The 16,738-nt window shown below is 46.7% G+C and overlaps 1 protein-coding gene across 5 annotated transcripts in view; it reads left to right on the top strand.

Annotated features, from left to right (window-relative positions):
* Positions 1-16,738, top strand: part of FGD3 (FYVE, RhoGEF and PH domain containing 3) — a 48,307-nt gene that overhangs the window by 10,093 nt on the left and 21,476 nt on the right. Inside the window, exons 1-8 of one of the 5 annotated variants that reach the window (XM_081236655.1) lie at positions 1,058-1,078; positions 1,228-1,454; positions 2,177-2,696; positions 11,470-11,559; positions 12,268-12,404; positions 14,218-14,374; positions 15,580-15,718; positions 16,536-16,594. In XM_081236655.1, the coding sequence (XP_081092781.1) occupies positions 1,423-1,454; positions 2,177-2,696; positions 11,470-11,559; positions 12,268-12,404; positions 14,218-14,374; positions 15,580-15,718; positions 16,536-16,594 (1,134 nt within the window). In that variant the 5' untranslated portion in view covers positions 1,058-1,078; positions 1,228-1,422. Of the gene's footprint in view, positions 1-835; positions 1,079-1,227; positions 1,455-2,176; positions 2,697-11,469; positions 11,560-12,267; positions 12,405-14,217; positions 14,375-15,579; positions 15,719-16,535; positions 16,595-16,738 lie in introns of those variants that run through there. The other 4 variants (XM_081236656.1, XM_081236658.1, XM_081236657.1 and 1 more) reach the window with 4 other exon arrangements.

The following is a 16,738-nucleotide window of genomic DNA, read 5'->3' on the forward strand; positions in this document are numbered from 1 at the left end:
CAGGGCTTCCCTGGTGGCGCAGGGGTTGAGAGTCTGCCTGCCGATGCAGGGGACACAGGTTCGTGTCCCGGTCCGGGAGGATCCCACATGCCGCGGAGCGGCTGGGCCCGTGAGCCACGGCTGCTGAGCCTGCGCGTCTGGAGCCTGTGCTCCACAACGGGAGAGGCCGCAACAGTGAGAGGCCGGCGTACTGCAAAAAAAAAAAAAAAAAAAAAAAAGGTCCACTCAGAAGAAATCTGACTGCACTGGAAGGCAAGAGCGCAGGAGACTATCACAGGGGCTGGAGTTGGTGCTTGACTCCTGGGGCCTCGGCAACCCTCAAGGCCACGCACGCACAGAGGTGGCTCATGCTTCTCTTCTGAGCACACTCTGACAGGAGGCCCTTCTGCTGCATGGGTGGCCAGGGGTCAGGCTTCAGGACACCTTTTTGGTTGTGTGTGTTGCGGGGAGGGGAAACTGCATCTCCACCGATGGTTCTTTATTTTGTTTAGCAAGGGAGGAAGGGAATGTGTGAAGAAGCCACTGGCAGCAGAGCTGAGTGAGTGCCTGTGTCTGGAAGGGCGCGTGGAGATGCCAGCCAGCTCTCCTCAGACACAGTGGGCACTGCACACTCAACGGGACCCTTTCTCCCTGAGTCACTGCATGACTGGGGACAAGCTCAATTCTGGCCCCAGTTTTAAGCCAGGGCCTAGAAGCTGCTGCACGGGGGCCAGGGACTCAGTCATGCTCCATCCATCCGCAGACCTCTATGACCTGCCCAGGGGTCTCCTGCACTGGGTGGTGGCATGAAGATGCCCTTCCATGTTCTCCCTTGAGCACTGGGTCTCTCAACCACGCTGCTCCAAGTGCCAGTGGAGAAGGTGGTTTTCATTCTCCTTTCACGTTTTTTTTTAGAACCTCCTGAACGGCTCCACTTCAAAATTGCTGGGCAAGAAAAAGATTTTCAGCGAATCCCCCCAGCCCCCCAACCCTGTGCAAGGCCTGGGCTGGCCAACTCAAACGACCCGGAACGCAGCCAGCAGGGAGTCTGGCACCCAGCCTTCCACCTCAGCGTCCTTGCGGAGTCTGACCGCCTCAGGTAACCCACCTATTGCCCAGGAATAAGTGACTGCCACTCCTGGTTCCTGTCCTCCTCTGCAGCTCCACTGGGGGTTCAAGTGGAAATTTGGGGGGAATGTCAATCTCCTCCCAGTCTAGTCTCACCTTTGACCCTCTCTGTGCACCTAGACTGACACTTGAAGGTGCCTTTCCTCCACGAAGGTTTCCAGAAGAGGCACCATGTGAGGGCATGAAGTAGCTCCAGTGCTTAGCAGGAAGAGGAATTGGGGACCAAGATCCAGCCTCCTCAGCCTCCAGGTCTCTGGAAAATGACAGGTCACATGTCAGACAGAATATCGACAGTGATATTGAGGGCGGGTCTCGATGGGGATCCTGCCTCACCTCAGAGCTACATGGTAGGATAGAGTGCCACGGATGCCAAAGCACAGTACAGACCAGATTCACTGTGCTCATGACGGTTATTGCTATTCTTTTACACATATATTCTGAATTCATTGAGGGGCAGGTAGCTTCACGCTACAGAATTCATTCCTCCCTCTCCTTTTTTCTCTTTCACTCTCTCTTTTTTCTTTCTTTCTTTCCTTCCTTCCTTCCTTCTTTTTCTCTTTCTTTCTTTCTCTCTCTCTTTCTTTCTCACTCTCTCCCTCCCTCCTTCCCTCTCTCTCTGCCTTCTTTTTTTTTTTTTTTTTTTTTTTTTTTTGCGGTATGTGGGCCTCTCATTGTTGTGGCCTCTCCCGTTGCGAAGCACAGGCTCCGGACGCGCAGGCTCAGCAGCCATGGCTCACGGGCCGAGCCGCTCCGCGGCATGTGGGATCTTCCCAGACCGGGGCACGAACCCGTGTCCCCTGCATCGGCAGGCGGACTCTCAACCACTGCGCCACCAGGGAAGCCCCCCTTCTTTTTTTTTAATGAAGAAATTTATTTTTAGAATAAAATGCTTTCCATTTGCCATTGCCCCATAGCCTGCCTAGTCAGGACCCAGCTGAGGCTGACCAGGGTGTTCACTTCACACTCAGTCCCAGCACCCCTCCTCCATGTTGATTATCTCCAGAGAGCCCCACCTGGGGGCTGGTCCATGGCCCAGCTGGCATTGACTACGCTCATTTCTCCTTGACAGGAAGCCCCCGGCCAGCCCCTCACAGAGCTCAGAGAACTCATCTTTGAGGATGGAGCCAGGAGGGGGGTCCTCAATGCCCCCAGCCTCCATTGCCACCCGGGGGGAGCCAGATGCTGGGCCTAGCAGCTCCTCCCTGGAGCATCCAAGCACAGACCCAGGGAAGCTCCGAGCACTCCCTGTTGGGCCTGGAGCCCACTGTGGTGACCCTGGCTCCGGGATCCCCGGCAGCCAGGCCTCTGCGGGGGACATGGGCTCTGTGGGCGAGCCCAGCAGCGGCACTAAGATCCCTAACCGGGACAGCGGGATAGACAGCCCCTCCTGCAGCGTGGTCGGAGAGCACTTCTCCTGCGAGGACGGCAGCGAGGCGGGCCCAGGCCCCACCATCAAAGGGCTGCACCTGGAGACAGCCCCAGGTGGCAAGGCCCCACGGGAGGAGGCCGATAGCGACATGGGCGAGGGCAGCAGTGAGGAGCCAGACCCCGAGAATAGCCCCTTGAGGGCTGACGCGGATCCAGCCAAGGTAGGCCACCTTCCCGTCCCAAGGTGTCAGGGGCTGCAGAGCTCTCCTCCGAGGGTATTTGAGGTTTACAGTGCCATCACCCGGACCTGGTGCCAGTAGCAGGGTGTACACTCAGACACCATGCTCAGAGAAGCCCCTGTGCTATGGGTTGGTGGGCGGGCTCTGGGGAAGGACCACGCAGGCAGGGCTCTCCCTGACACATCAGACAATGATCTCACTCCCAAGCCTTAGTTCCATGGCCCCACAGCGGCACAGGGACCCCACCCCAGGGTGGCTGTGGCGGTCCAACTTAGCGGACACAGTGCTGTCGCCACTCTTTGCCAGTGCTTGCCGCCTGCCTTGCAGAGCCCCCACGAGGAAGACAGCACGCTTGTCACCTTATTTTATGAATGGGGAAACCCCAGGGTTTCCCATGGGGTGTGGCACTGGAGGAAGGGAGCCCAGGCATGCGAGGGGAGCCCCGTGCAGATGGCCCCGGGAAGCAGGTGTGCCCACCCATGGGGGCTCGGCCTTGCAAGGAAGCTCATCTGTGTCCCTTTAGCGTTTTGGGCTCTGGGCTCTACACTGGGACTTGTGGGGACATGGAAGTAAAGCCGACAGCCCCGGCTTAGAGAGACCGCCTGTGCGTGGGAGGAGAACAGCGTCGGTAAGCTGCAAGTGACTGGGTCCCAAGACAAGCACAAGTGGCACTTGGCCAGGGTCAGACCTGCTGGCTCCTGGTAGAGATGGTATGGACTAACATGGCCGCATCAAGAGGCAGGCTTAGTGGGCAAAGGGCAGCCATAGGCCTGCACTGTTGGAAGCCAAATTCTCAGCGAGTGCGCTGGGGGCATGTTTTAATTTAAGTTTTATTATTATTCAGGAATGGTGAAGCCAACAAACCAGGAGATGACTACCATTTAAAGACAGTTTATTACTCATGGTTCCCGAGAGGAGGGGGCACACCACACCATGGGGAACCAGAGGGGAAAGCACCAGGGCAGGGCAGGAGGCAGAGGGAGTGGAAATTGTGAGCAAGAGTCTTTTTTTAATCACATAATGATTTTATTCTTTTAATTGAAGTATAGTTGATGTACAAATACTATATAAGTTACAGTAGAGTCTTTATTGTGGTTTCTGAGGAGAGGGATGGGTGAGACAGGGTAAGCAGGCTTAAGATTGGCCAGTTTGAAGAATTTCAGTGGGTTCTGTGCACAGGGGCTGTCCCTGGATAGCTCGCCCCTGGACCTGTGTAATTAGGGCAGGGGAATAGGGGAAAAGCAAGTATAAAGAAGGTGGTTGGGTGTGGGCTCTGGATGGGTTGGTTTGCACTTGAAAGACATTCTTGCCGAAGAATCCTTTACATCTCTAGGAATCAGCGAACCCTGGGAGGGACAGTCCCTCCAGAGTCAGCAAGGCCCCAAGGTTTTGGTATCAGGATAATGCTGGTCTCAGGGAATGAGTTAGGAAGTGTTCCTTATTCGTTAATTTTTTGGAAAAATTTGAGAACAATTGGTATTAATTTCCCAGTGAAGCTATCTGTTTCTGGGCTTTTGTTTGTTGGGAAGTTTTTTATTGCTTATTTAACCTCCTTACTTGTTACTGATCTGTGCAAATTTTCTATGTCTTCATGACTCAGGCTTGGCAGGTTGTGTGTTTCTAGGAATTTATCTATTTCTTTTAGCTTATCCAATTGTTGGCATTTAATTGTTCAGAGCCGTCTCTTCTGATCCCTTGTATTCAACTGTGGTATCAGTTGTAATATTTCCTCTTTCATATTATTTATTTGAGTACTCTCTCATTTTTTTGGTAAGTCTAGCTAAAGGTTTGTTAATTTTGTTTATCTTTTCAAAAAACAACTCTTAGTTTTGTTGGGTTTTTCCCATTGTTTTTCTACTTTCTGTTTCATTTATCTCTGTTCTAATCTCTATTACTTGCTTCCTCCTGACTGCTTTGGGTTTAGTGTGTTCTTTTTCTAATCTTGAGGTGTAAAGTTAGGTTGTTGATTTGAGATCTTTCTTCCTTTTACATGTATGCACTTACAGCTATAAACGTCCCTCTTAGCACTGCTTTTGCCACATTCCATAAGTTTTGATATATTGTGTTTTCATTTTCATTTGTCTCAAGCTATTTTCTAATGTCCTTTGTGACTTCTTTGACTCCTGTTTAAGTGCATATTGTCTAATTTCTACATATCTGTGGATTTTCCAGTTTTCCCTGTGCTGTTGATTTCTAGTTTCATTCTGTTGTGATTGGAAAAGATATTTTATATGATTTCAATCTTCTTGAATTTGTTAATACTTGTTTTGTGGCCTAACACGTGGTTTGACCTGGAGAACGTTCTGTGTGCACTTGAGAAGAATGTATGTTCTGCCGTTGTTATACGGAGTGTTCTGCATATGTTTGTTAGGTTCATTTATTCTACAGTATTATTCAAATCCCCTGCTTCCTCATTGATATTTTGCACGTCCTATCCAGTATTGAAAGTAGAGTACTGACATCTCCTATTATTCTTCTGTTGCTATCTGTTTCTTGCTTCAATTCTGCCAAAGTTTGCTTCATATATTTAGGAACTCTGAGGTTTGATGAATAAATATTTATAATTGTTATATCTTCTTGGTGAATTGGTCCTTTTAACATTATATAATGTCTTTCTTTGTATTGTGTAATGGTTTTTTTATTTAAAGTCCATTTGTCTGATGTAAATATGGCCACTCGTGATCTCTTTTGTTTACCATTTCCATGAAATATCTTTTTCCATCTTTCACTTTCAGCCTATGTATGTCCTTAAATCTAAAGTGGGTTTCTTGTGGGTAGCATATAATTGGATTTTTTTTAACCTGTTCAATCAATCCATATCTTTTGATTGGGGAGTTTAATTCATTTACATTTAAAGTAATTACTGGTAGGGAAGGACTTACTATTGCCTTTTTCATTGTTTTCTGTATGTTTTGTAGTTTTTTTTGTCCCTCTCTTACTGCTTTCCTTTTTTAAGTTTAATTGACTTTTTTGTAATAATATGCTTTGATTCCCTTCTCATTGCCTCTTGTGTATATTCTATATATTTTTTCTATTGCAATTACATAAAATAGTTAAAGTTATAGTATTTTATTTTTTTAAAGATCTTCCATCTGCTTTTTATTTTTTTATTGGAGTATAAAACATTGTAAAGCACTCCATTTTATTGGAGTGCTTTACAATGTTACGTTGGTTTCTGTTGTACAACAAAGTAAATTAGCTATATGTATACATATATCCCCTCCCTCTTGGACCTCTCTCCCAACCTGCCATCCCACGCATCTAGGTCATCACAGAGCATTGAGCTGAGCTCCCTGTGCTATACCACATGTTCCCACTAGCTATCTATTTTACACATGGTAGTGTATTTATGTCAAACCTAATCTCCCAATTCATCCCACCCTCACCTTCCCCTCCCCCATGTCCACACGTCCATTCTCTACGTCTGCGTCTCTATTCCTGCCCTGCAAATAGGTTCATCTGTACCATTTTCCTAGATTCCACGTATATGCGGTAATATTTGATATTAGTTTTTCTCTTTCTGACTTACTTCACTATGTATGACAGTCCCTAGGTCCATCCATGTCTCTACAAATGACCCAATTTTGCTCCTTTTAATGGCTGAGTAATATTCCATTGCATATATGTACCACATCTTCTATATCCATTCATCTGTCGATGGACATTTCGGTTGTTTCCATGTCCTGGCTATTGTAAATAGTGCTGCAATGAACGTTGGGGAGCATGTATCTTTTTGAATTATGGTTTTCTCTGGGTACGTGCCCAGTAGTGGGATTGCTGGATCATATGGTAGTTCTATTTTTGGTTTTTTAAGGAATCTCCATACTGTTCTCCATACTGGATGCATCAATTTACATTCTCACCAACAGTGCAAGAGGGTTCCCTTTTCTCCACACCCTCTCCAGCATTTATTGTCTGTAGTTTTTCTTCTTCTTCTTCTTCTTCTTTTTGACTGCTTTGGATCTTCGTTGCTGTGCACAGGCTTTCTCTAGTTGCGGCGAGTGGGGTCTACTCTTTATTGAGGTGTGCGGGCTTCTCATTGTGGTGGCTTCTCTTGTTGTGGAGCATGGGCTCTAAGTGCGCAGGCTTCAGTAGTTGTGGCTCACGGGCTCTAGAGTGCAGGTTCAGTAGTTGTGGTGCACGGGCTTAGTTGCTCTGTGGCACATGGGATCTTCCCGGACCAGGGCTCGAACCCATGTCCCCTGCATTGGCAGGTGGATTCTTAACCACTGCGCTACCAGGGAAGTCCTACTGTTTGTAGATTTTTTGATGTTAGCCATTCTGACCAGTGTGAGGTGATACCTCATTGTAGTTTTGACTTGCATTTTTCTAATAATTAGTGATGTTGAGCATCCTTTCATGTGTTTGTTGGCCATCTGTATATCTTCTTTGGAGAAATGTCTATTTAGGTCTTCCACCCATTTTTGGACTGGGTTGTTGTTGTTGTTGTTGTTTTGATATTGAGCTGCGTGAACTGCTCGTTTATTTTGGAGATTAATCCTTTGTCAGTTGCTTCATTTGTAAATATTTTCTCCCATTCTGAGGGTTGTCCTTTCGTCTTGTTTATGGTTTCCTTTGCTGTGCAAAAGGTTTAAGTTTCATTAGGTCCCATTTGTTTATTTTTGTTTTTATTCTCATTACTCTAGGACGTGGGTCATAAAAGGTCTTGCTGCAATTTATGTCAAAGAGTGTTCTTCTTATGTTTTCCTCCAAGAGTTTTATAGTGTCTGGCCTTACATTTAGGTCTTTAATCCATTTTGAGTTTATTTTTGTGTATGGTGTTAGGGGGTGTTCTAATTTCATTCTTTTACATGTAGCTGTCCAGTTTTCCAAGCATCACTTATTGAAGAGGCTATCTTTGCTCCATTGTATATTCTGGCCCCCTTCGTCATAGATTAGGTGACCATAGGTGCGTGGGTTTATCTCTGGGCTTTTGACCCTGTTCCATTGATGTATATTTCTGGTTTTGTGCTAGTACCATCTGCTTTGATTACTGTAGCTTTGTAGTATAGTCTGAAGTCAGGGAGCCTGATTCCTCCAGCTCCAATTTTGTTTCTCAAGATTGCTTTTGCTATTTGAGGTCTTTTGTGTTTCCAAACAAACTGTAAAATTTTTGTTCTAGTTCTGTGAAAAATGTCCTTGGTAATTTGATAGGGATTGCATTGAATCTGTAGATTGCTTTGGGTAGTATAGTCATTTTCACAGTGTGGATTCTTCCAATCTGAGAACATGGTATATCTCTCCATGTTTTTGTGTCATCTTTGATTTCTTTCACCAGTATCTTATTGTTTTCTACATACAGGTCTTTTGCCTCCTTAGGTAGGTTTTTTCCTAGGTATTTTATTCTTTTTGTTGCAATGGTAAATGGGATTGTTTCCTTAGTTTCTCTTTCAGAACTTTCATTGTTAGTGTATAGGAATGCAAGCGATTTCTGTGCATTAATTTTGTATACTGCAACTTTATCAAATTCATTGATTAGGTCTAGTAATTTTCTAGTGGCATCTTTAAGATTTTCTGTGTATAGTATCATATCATCTGCAAACAGTGACAGTTTTACTTCTTCTTTACCAATTTGGATTCCTTTTATTTCTTTTGCTCCTCTGATTGCTGTGGCTGGGACTTCCAAAACTATGTTTAATAATATTGGCGAGGGTGGGCACCCTTGTCTTGTTCCTGATTTTAGAGGAAATGCTTTCAGTTTCTCATATTAAGAATAACGTTTGGGCTTCCCTGGTGGCACAGTGGTTGAGAGTCCGCCTGCCGATGCAGGGGACGCGGGTTCGTGCCCCGGTCCGGGAAGATCCCACATGCCGCAGAGCGGCTAGGCCCGTGAGCCATGGCCGCTGAGACTGTGTGTCCGGAGCCTGTGCTCTGCAACGGGAGCGGCCACAACAGTGAGAGGCCCGCATACCACAAAAATAATAATAATAATATATAAATAAATAAATAAAATTAAAAACAAAGAATAATGTTTGCTGTGCATTTGTCATATATGTCCTTTATTATGTTGAGGTAGGTCCCCTCTATGCCCACTTTCTGTAGAGTTTTTATCATAAATCAGTGTTGAATTTTGTTGAAAGCTTTTTCTGCATCTATTGAGGTGATCATATGGTTTTTATTCTTCAATTTGTTAATATGTGTATCACATTAATTGATTTGTGTATCTTGAAGAATCCTTGCATCCCTGGGATAAAGCCCACTTGATCATGGTGTATGACCTTTTAAATGTGTTGTTAGATTCGGTTTGCTAGTATTTAGTTGAGGATTTTTGCATGTATGCTCGTCAGTGATATTGGACTGTAATTTTCTTTTTTTGTGATATGTTTGTCTGGTTTTGGTATCATCTTCTTCATTTTTGAAAGATGGCTTTGCTGGATACGTATTCTTGGTTGACAGTTTTATTTTTTCTTTCAGCACTTTAAATATATCACCCCACTCCTCCCACCCCCTTTTTTTTTTATTATAATGTGTCCCAGTGTGGTTCTTTAGATTTATCCTATTTGGAGTTCTGTGAGCTTCTTGAATTCGTATGTCCATTTCTTTCCTCATATTTGGCACATTTTCAGCCACCAATTCTTCAAGTACGCTGTACTTGACTCCCAAAATGCATATATTGGTCCCTTGGGTAGTATCCCATAAGTTTCTTAGGCTCTCTTTGCTTTCTTCATTGTTTTTTCTTTTTGTTTCTCTGATTTATGATTTCAAATGACCTAGCTTGAACTTTTCAGTCTAGTTATTGCAATTTTCAGTTCTAGAGTTTCTGTTTGGCTCTTTTTTTTTTAATAGTTTTTATCTTTTTATTGATATTCTCATTCTGTTCATGCATCACTTTCCTGATTTCACTTAGTTGTCTGTGTTCTTTTTTAGTTCATTAAGCATCTATATGACAGGTATTTAATACTTTTTACAGGCAGCTCATAGAGCTATGTTTCTTTAGGTTTGGTTTCTGGAATTTTATTTTGTTCCTTTAATCACACTATGCTTCCCTGTTTCTTTGTGATTTTTTGCTGGAATTTGGGCATCTGAAAGACAACCGTCTCTCCAGTCTTTGCACGCTGGCTTTGTGCAGGGAAAACCTTAGCCAATCAGGCTGGAATTTCTAAGACCTATTAAACTTTTTCTGATCTCTTGCTCCCCTGGCATCTGCCTGCAGAACATCAGCTCTAACATGCTGCTTGCCTCTGTTTTCAAACTCTGGCGCTGGTCATGGCAGCATTCCAAATCAGGCAAGACAGAAACCAGTCCCTCAGGCAGCTTCCAGATGAGCCAAAACTTTGGATGCACAGTTCATTCCTTTGTTTCCATCCTGAGGGAGGAGCCCTAGTTGCAGGGGTTGGGGTTCCTCCCAGTTGTGCTGTGTTATGCTGCATGGGGGAGGAACACAAAAGTGTGTTCCAAACATGCCAATTTTCATTCTCTATTTGATAGAATCTCTTCTTAGTTTTACAATGCCTTGGGAGCTGTAGCTTCTCAGCTGGTCTCCAGAGTTTTCACAGAGGTATTCTTGTTAGTATATTGTTAACTCATGTGTGGGGGAAGGAGGGCCTATAACTTTCTTTTTTTTTTTTTAATATATTTTCTTGAAGTATAGTTTATTTACAATGCTGTGTTAATTTCTACTGCACAGCAAAGTGATTCAGTTATATATATACATATATATATTTTTTAATATTCTTTTCCATTATGGTTTATCACAAGATATTGAATATAGTTCCCTGTGCTATACACTAGGACCTTGTTGTTTATCCATTCTATATATAGTAGTTTGCATTTATTAATCCCAAACTCCCAATTCATCCCTTCCCCCCCTTTGGCAGCCACAGGTCTGTTCTCTATGTCTGTGAGTCTGTTTCTGTTTCATAGATAAGTTCATTTGTGTCATATTCTAGATTCCACATATGAGTGATATCATATGGTCTTTCTCTGTCTGGCTTACTTCACTTAGTGTGATAATCTCTAGCCCATGTTGCTACAAATGGCATTATTTCATTCTTTTTAATGGCTGAGTAATATTCCATTGTATATATGTACCGCATCTTCTTTATCTATTAATCTTTGATGGACATTTAGGTTGTTTCCATGTCTTGGCTATTGTAAATAGTGCTGCAATGAACATTGGGGTGCATGTATCTTTTTGAATTATAGTTTTGTTTGAACATATGCCCAGGAGTGGGATTGCAAAATCATATAGCAACTCTATTTTTCGTTTTTTGAGGAACCTCCATAGTGCCTGCACCAATTTACATTCCCAGTGTAGAAGGTTTCCCTTTTCTCCACACCCTCTCTAGCATTTCTTATTTGTAGACTTTCTAATGATGGCCATTCTGACCAGTATGAGGTGGTACCTCATTATAGTTTTGATTTGTATTTCTCTAATAGTTAGCAATGTGGAACATCTTTTCATGTGCCTGTTGGGAGGGCCTGTAGCTTTCTAATCTGCCACCTTGCTGATGTCACTCCACAATATATTTTGAAGTGGCTATTGCAGCTCCTCTGTAGTTAAAGCCCCTGGAAGATAGAGTTCTCTCTGGGCTGCAGAAGGTTTGGGGGGGTTGGTAGAAACTATTATGTCTTCCCCAGAAACCTCCCTGGAAATTCCATCTGCGAGAACTGAGCCCCACATCCCAGTCCCAGTAGCCTCCTCTGGTCTTTTGGGGCCCCTGGTCATCCCTGGCATACAGCGGGTAGCCTTTGTCATATGCTGCCTCCCCAAGACTCATCTTCCCCAGGTGAGCTATGGCTCTTCTCTTCACAGTGCTCTGAGCCCCAGAAGCTGCTCCACATTGCCCAGGAGCTGCTGTACACTGAGGAGACCTACGTGAAGCGTCTGCACCTGCTAGACCAGGTAGCCCTCCTGGCTTGGGCCTGCCTTTGTCCACTTCCAGAGTTTCAGTGGGCAGTTTCAGAGGCAAACTTTCTATCTTAGCATTGGCTAGGGCTTGCAGTTGGAGTATGACTGACATGAATACTAAAACTTGGACAAATTTAAGTCTCCTCCAGAAAGTCTTAGTTTTTGCTTTCAGAACTTGTGGCTCTGGGGCAACGGTCTCATCCAGTCACCTTGGGCTTTTTTTTCTTCTTGGCAGTCAAATTATCTGAGCGTGTAATGGCCTCTGGACATCTTTCTGCATAAATAGTTGGGACAGTGGGTGGCACTCTCCCTGTCCACCTGGCAACGTGGGGTTTGTGAGCACAGGAAGTAAAACTCCAACAGAAACTGGGTTTTGACAGGTGCTTCTTCTGTTTGTAGCTCACAAAGCAAAGAAAGGAAATCAGGACCATCCATTTCCCTTGAAAGGCAGATGGAAGAAAGATGGCCTGTCCCCATCTAGAGGCGACTGTCCCTGCCTCACCCCCAATTCTTAGCCCTAAGTAAGCTTGCTTTAAGACCATAAGGTTCTTTGAGCCAGTTTGATGAAGTGGAAGGTTCACTAAGAAAACATAAGGCAATGGCAGCCTCTCTTGAGCTCCCATACCTGCAGCAGAAGCATGATTGTAACCATCTGCAGTGACCCACACTCAGTGACCACTGCATGGGCTTCTCCGTGCCCAGGTTTTCTGCACCCGACTGGTGGAAGCAGGGATCCCTTCGGAAGTCACCACAGGCATCTTCTCTAACATCTCCTCCATCTATTGCTTCCATGGGCAGTTCCTCCTGCCTGAGCTGCAGACACGGATCATGAATGAGTGGTAAGTGCCCCTCATGGTGCCCGGGAAGTGTGGGGCTGGCATCTCCCAGGGAGTTTGGCTCCAGTGCCCCTAGTGGTTGAGGGTCCTGGTGACACTATTGCAGTGGTTTTGTTGAATACTCTTTGCCAAGCAGCCTCTAAATCTGGGGTTTGTATGCCCAAAAGTCAGGAGGCACCTGGGGAGCCTGTCTCATAGTGCCCTGGGCTCTCTTTCTGTAGGGTCCTGGGCCAACCCTGACCCCAAGCCCACTCAGTGTCTTAGCTTCTTCATCTGCAAATTAAAGGGACTTTAATACCTGCTCAGGGCTCTGTAGAATTTAAATGAGGTTTGCCATCTGCAAACACCAGGGAGTAGACAGTGCTTATTGGTTTATTTTCCCTCCTAGTGTATATTGCACCTCTGCTTTAAAAAATGAGATGTTTTTCTTCCTCAGCAGTGTCCCCAGAGGGCTGTCCATCTGGCTCTCTGCCGCTTCCATTCATTTGTAGCAGAGGGACTGCCCAGCTGTAAGAAATGATAATAAAACATTACAGGCATGGCCCCCAGCTCGCCATTCTCCACATTATGTGCGTCCCCCTCTGTTCTGGGTGCTGCTGCAGCTTTGCTTTGGGGTCTCTGCTGTCTCCCCTCTTCACTGGCCTGGCTTGAGCCAGTGTGTGGTTCTCCTGTGGTAAGAGGAGAAGAGGCCGTTCTCCAAGCTGCAGCCAGGCCAGGGAGAACACAGAGGCCAGGGGGCTTGACTGGGGGTTGTCCCTGCACCTGCTAGGCTTAGCGAGGGTCCAGGGCAATCTGTAAATATTTAGAAAGACATGCTCCACCTGCAGAGCAGGTTATACTGTGGCCAAGGCCATGAGGTTAAAGCTCAGGGCTAGATTGGCTTTCTGGCTGATGCAGTGCACACCTGCTAGATATGAGTTTTCTCCTCAAGGCCCTGGAGAGACTGTCAGCACACAGACACTCCTTGTATAATAATGGTGTGAGAGTCTAGCAGCTTGCCCATCCGTCTTCACAGGCGGTGGGCCTTTGAGTGCACAGTCCTAGTAATGCTGCAGAGGACGGCTTTATGCATATGCCTTTTTTTCTTCTTTTTGATTATTTCTTTAGGGTAAATCCCCCACAGTTCTAAGGTCAAAGGTTATTAATATATTTTCTGCTCCTTGAAATTTATTTCCAAATCCCTGTCCAAACCATTCATTATTACACAGTGCTGCTTTCCCATGACATTGCCAGTTAGATTGCCCCATTGTTCCTAATCTTTGCTCATACAGAAGAAGTATAATGGGGTTTTCTTGATTCTTTTTTTTTTTTTTTTTCGGCACGCGGGCCTCTCACTGTTGTGGCCTCTCCCGTTGCGGAGCACAGGCTCCGGACGTGCAGGCTCAGCTGCCATGGCTCTCGGGCCCAGCCGCTCCGCGGCATGTGGGATCTTCCCGGACCGGGGCACGAACCCGTGTCCCCTGCATCGGCAGGCGGACTCTCAACCACTGCGCCACCAGGGAAGCCCATCTTGATTCTTTTTGATAACTCATCATTAAAGTGATTCCATTATTACTAACAACTCCTGGTTTTGAGCAATCGTTCTATGACTGCACGGTTGAAGTACTTTACATGATCCTCTAGGTAACACACTATTTTCCATCCCATGTGATACAGGGGAGGAAAGTAAGGCTTGGGGAAGGTGACCAGTTTGCCCACCATCACACAGAGCTGGGAGTCAGGCCATTGTCCCATAGGTCCCTGGTGAAGTCCCTGTCTCACCCTGGCCCTTCACTGGAGCTGTCTGTCTGACGATCTCACTCACTCCCCCACAAAGGGACACAAACCCCCGGCTTGGAGACATCCTGCAGAAGCTGGCCCCATTCCTCAAGATGTATGGTGAATATGTCAAGAACTTTGACCGGGCCGTGGAGCTGGTGAGCACCTGGACCCAGCGCTCACTGGTATTTAAGGACATTGTCCAAGGCATCCAGGTAGGGCAGTCCCACCTCTGCTTCATGGGCACAGTGTTGGGTTTGTGTTTCAACATGGAGAAAATCAGTAAAATTGTGGGATGTGTCCAGATGCTCTATTGATGCTTTGATCCTTAAAATAACTTCCAGAGACAAATCATCATTCTCATTTCATAGGTGAGGAAATCGTGGCTCAAAAAGTTTGTGCGATCTGTGTCATCACAAACTATTATTCAATAGGACCTGGATCCAAATATGCTGGTCTCCCTCCACAGCATCCCTCAATGGCTAGTGGAAGCACTTAGGAAAATGTTGCATTGACCTTTTCTTTCTCTTTTTCTGCAAACAGCCTGTTCACACCTCTGGTTGCTGTTGTCTACTGCCATGTTGGTCTTTTTCTTACTGATTCATGAGGTTTTTATATGTTAAGAATGTCAGCCGTTAACTGTCAAATGTGTTGCAAGTTATTTTTTTCCATTGATGTTTTATTTTTTAACTTTATGTATGATTTTGTTTTCCATACAAAATTTTGGGGTTTTAATTAGCCACATTCACCAATTTTAAATAAAGTAATTCTTTAAAAAATATTTTAGGTATGTGCCACATGCACATACATGCATACATGCACACACGTAATACATAGGCACATGTGCATATGTGTACATACACATGTGTTCACACATGCATACGTGCACCTACATTCCTCACTGTACCCTGAAGGGTTAATGGGCACAGAGTCCCTCTGTGCGGAGGGTTTGGAGGCCAGGCTCGGATTTGGGGTGGCCCCTTGATAACTTTCTGTGTTTTCCCCAGATCCCACTGTAATCAGGTCACCATGATTTCTCAGCCTAGGGTCCTAGATCCCCCTGCATCTCTCAGCATCCCTGTCCCTCCCCAGAGAGGATAGCTCTGATACTACCAGAGTGTTTCCTTCTCTCATTTTGCCTGCACTCCTTGCACGCTCACCCCCTCACTTATGTCTGGGCCCTCCCAGCTGTCCCCACAGAACAGTCTCCAGTGAGGATGTGTATAAAAAGGCCAGCGCTGGGTCTAGAGCAGGCCTGCCTGGGGTCCAGCTCCTTACTCCATTGTTCAACCTCTCCAAGCCTCAGTTTCCTCTGGTGTAAGATGAGGTCTGTAAGTTGGGTATAGCACTCCAGGCAGCCTCCTGGGGGATCCACATGTGTGTCCATGGGTGTCCCACACTGCCTCTATCTCCCCCACAGAAGCAGGAGATGTGCGGAAACCTGACGCTGCAGCACCATATGCTGGAGCCCGTGCAGAGGGTCCCCCGCTATGAGCTGCTGCTCAAGGACTATCTGAAGAGGCTCCCAGAGGATGCCCCAGACTGGAAGGACGCAGAGAGTGAGCCAAGCCAGCCACAGGCTGAGGGGCTCCTGGGCAGTGGGACCTGGGGCCCCTGCTGAAAACCCACATTGAGAGAGACAGAGGGTCAGAGACAGAAAGAGAGAGACAAAGAGATAGAGACAGGGGGCTTCCCTGGTGACGCAGTGGTTGAGAGTCCGCCTGCCGATGCAGGGGACACGGGTTCGTGCCCCGGTCCGGGAAGATCCCACATGCCGCGGAGCGGCTGGGCCTGTGAGCCATGGCCGCTGAGCCTGCGCGTCTGGAGCCTGTTGCTCCGCAGCGGGAGAGGCCACAACAGTGAGAGGCCCACATACCGCAAAAAAAAAAAAAAAAAAAAAAGATAGAGACAGAGAGACAGATAGAGACAGGGAGATGGAGAGAGCTCCAAGTGACCCCTAAACAAGGAGGTGACCGAGAGTCTGAGTGTAAGGGAAAACCGCCCCTGCCTCCACTGCAGTGCGACAGGTGGATGATGGTTCTGTGGAGGGGGCTGCTAAGTGTTGGCAGAGCTTAGGCCTCATGGAGGACCTTATGGGGCTGGCAAGGCTGCTCCTGGTGCATGGGCAGCAGCTGGCAGGCAGCATGGGGCAAGGTCTGCACAGGGGAGTGGCATGCCAGCCCCGGCAGACCCCCAGCAAATGGGATGCGTCTGCAGGGTCGCACCCCCACACCCAGGGCCAGGTCTCATGAGCAGCCTGGTACAGCCGTGGGAAAGGGCAGGAGCAGGGCAGACCCTGACACGAAGCCTCGTGGGGCGACTACCTGGGTGGAGCCACCGGGCGCCCTGCAGCTTGACTCTGTCTTCTTCCTGCAGGGTCCTTGGAGCTCATCTCCACGGCTGCCAACCACTCCAACGCTGCCATTCGGAAAATGGTGAGTGTGGGCGACCCTGGAAGATGCCCGAGGGACCAGTAGTTTGGGGTAGGGAGGGCACAGGGTGGGCCAGGTACTGTCAGCATGCATACTCACCCACCTGTCCCCCAGGAAGACAGAGGCTCCACTGAGAGCCAGACAGGC

The sequence above is a fragment of the Mesoplodon bidens genome (assembly GCF_964165515.1).
Source record: "Mesoplodon bidens genome assembly, chromosome: 6".
Classification (NCBI taxonomy): domain Eukaryota; kingdom Metazoa; phylum Chordata; class Mammalia; order Artiodactyla; family Ziphiidae; genus Mesoplodon; species Mesoplodon bidens.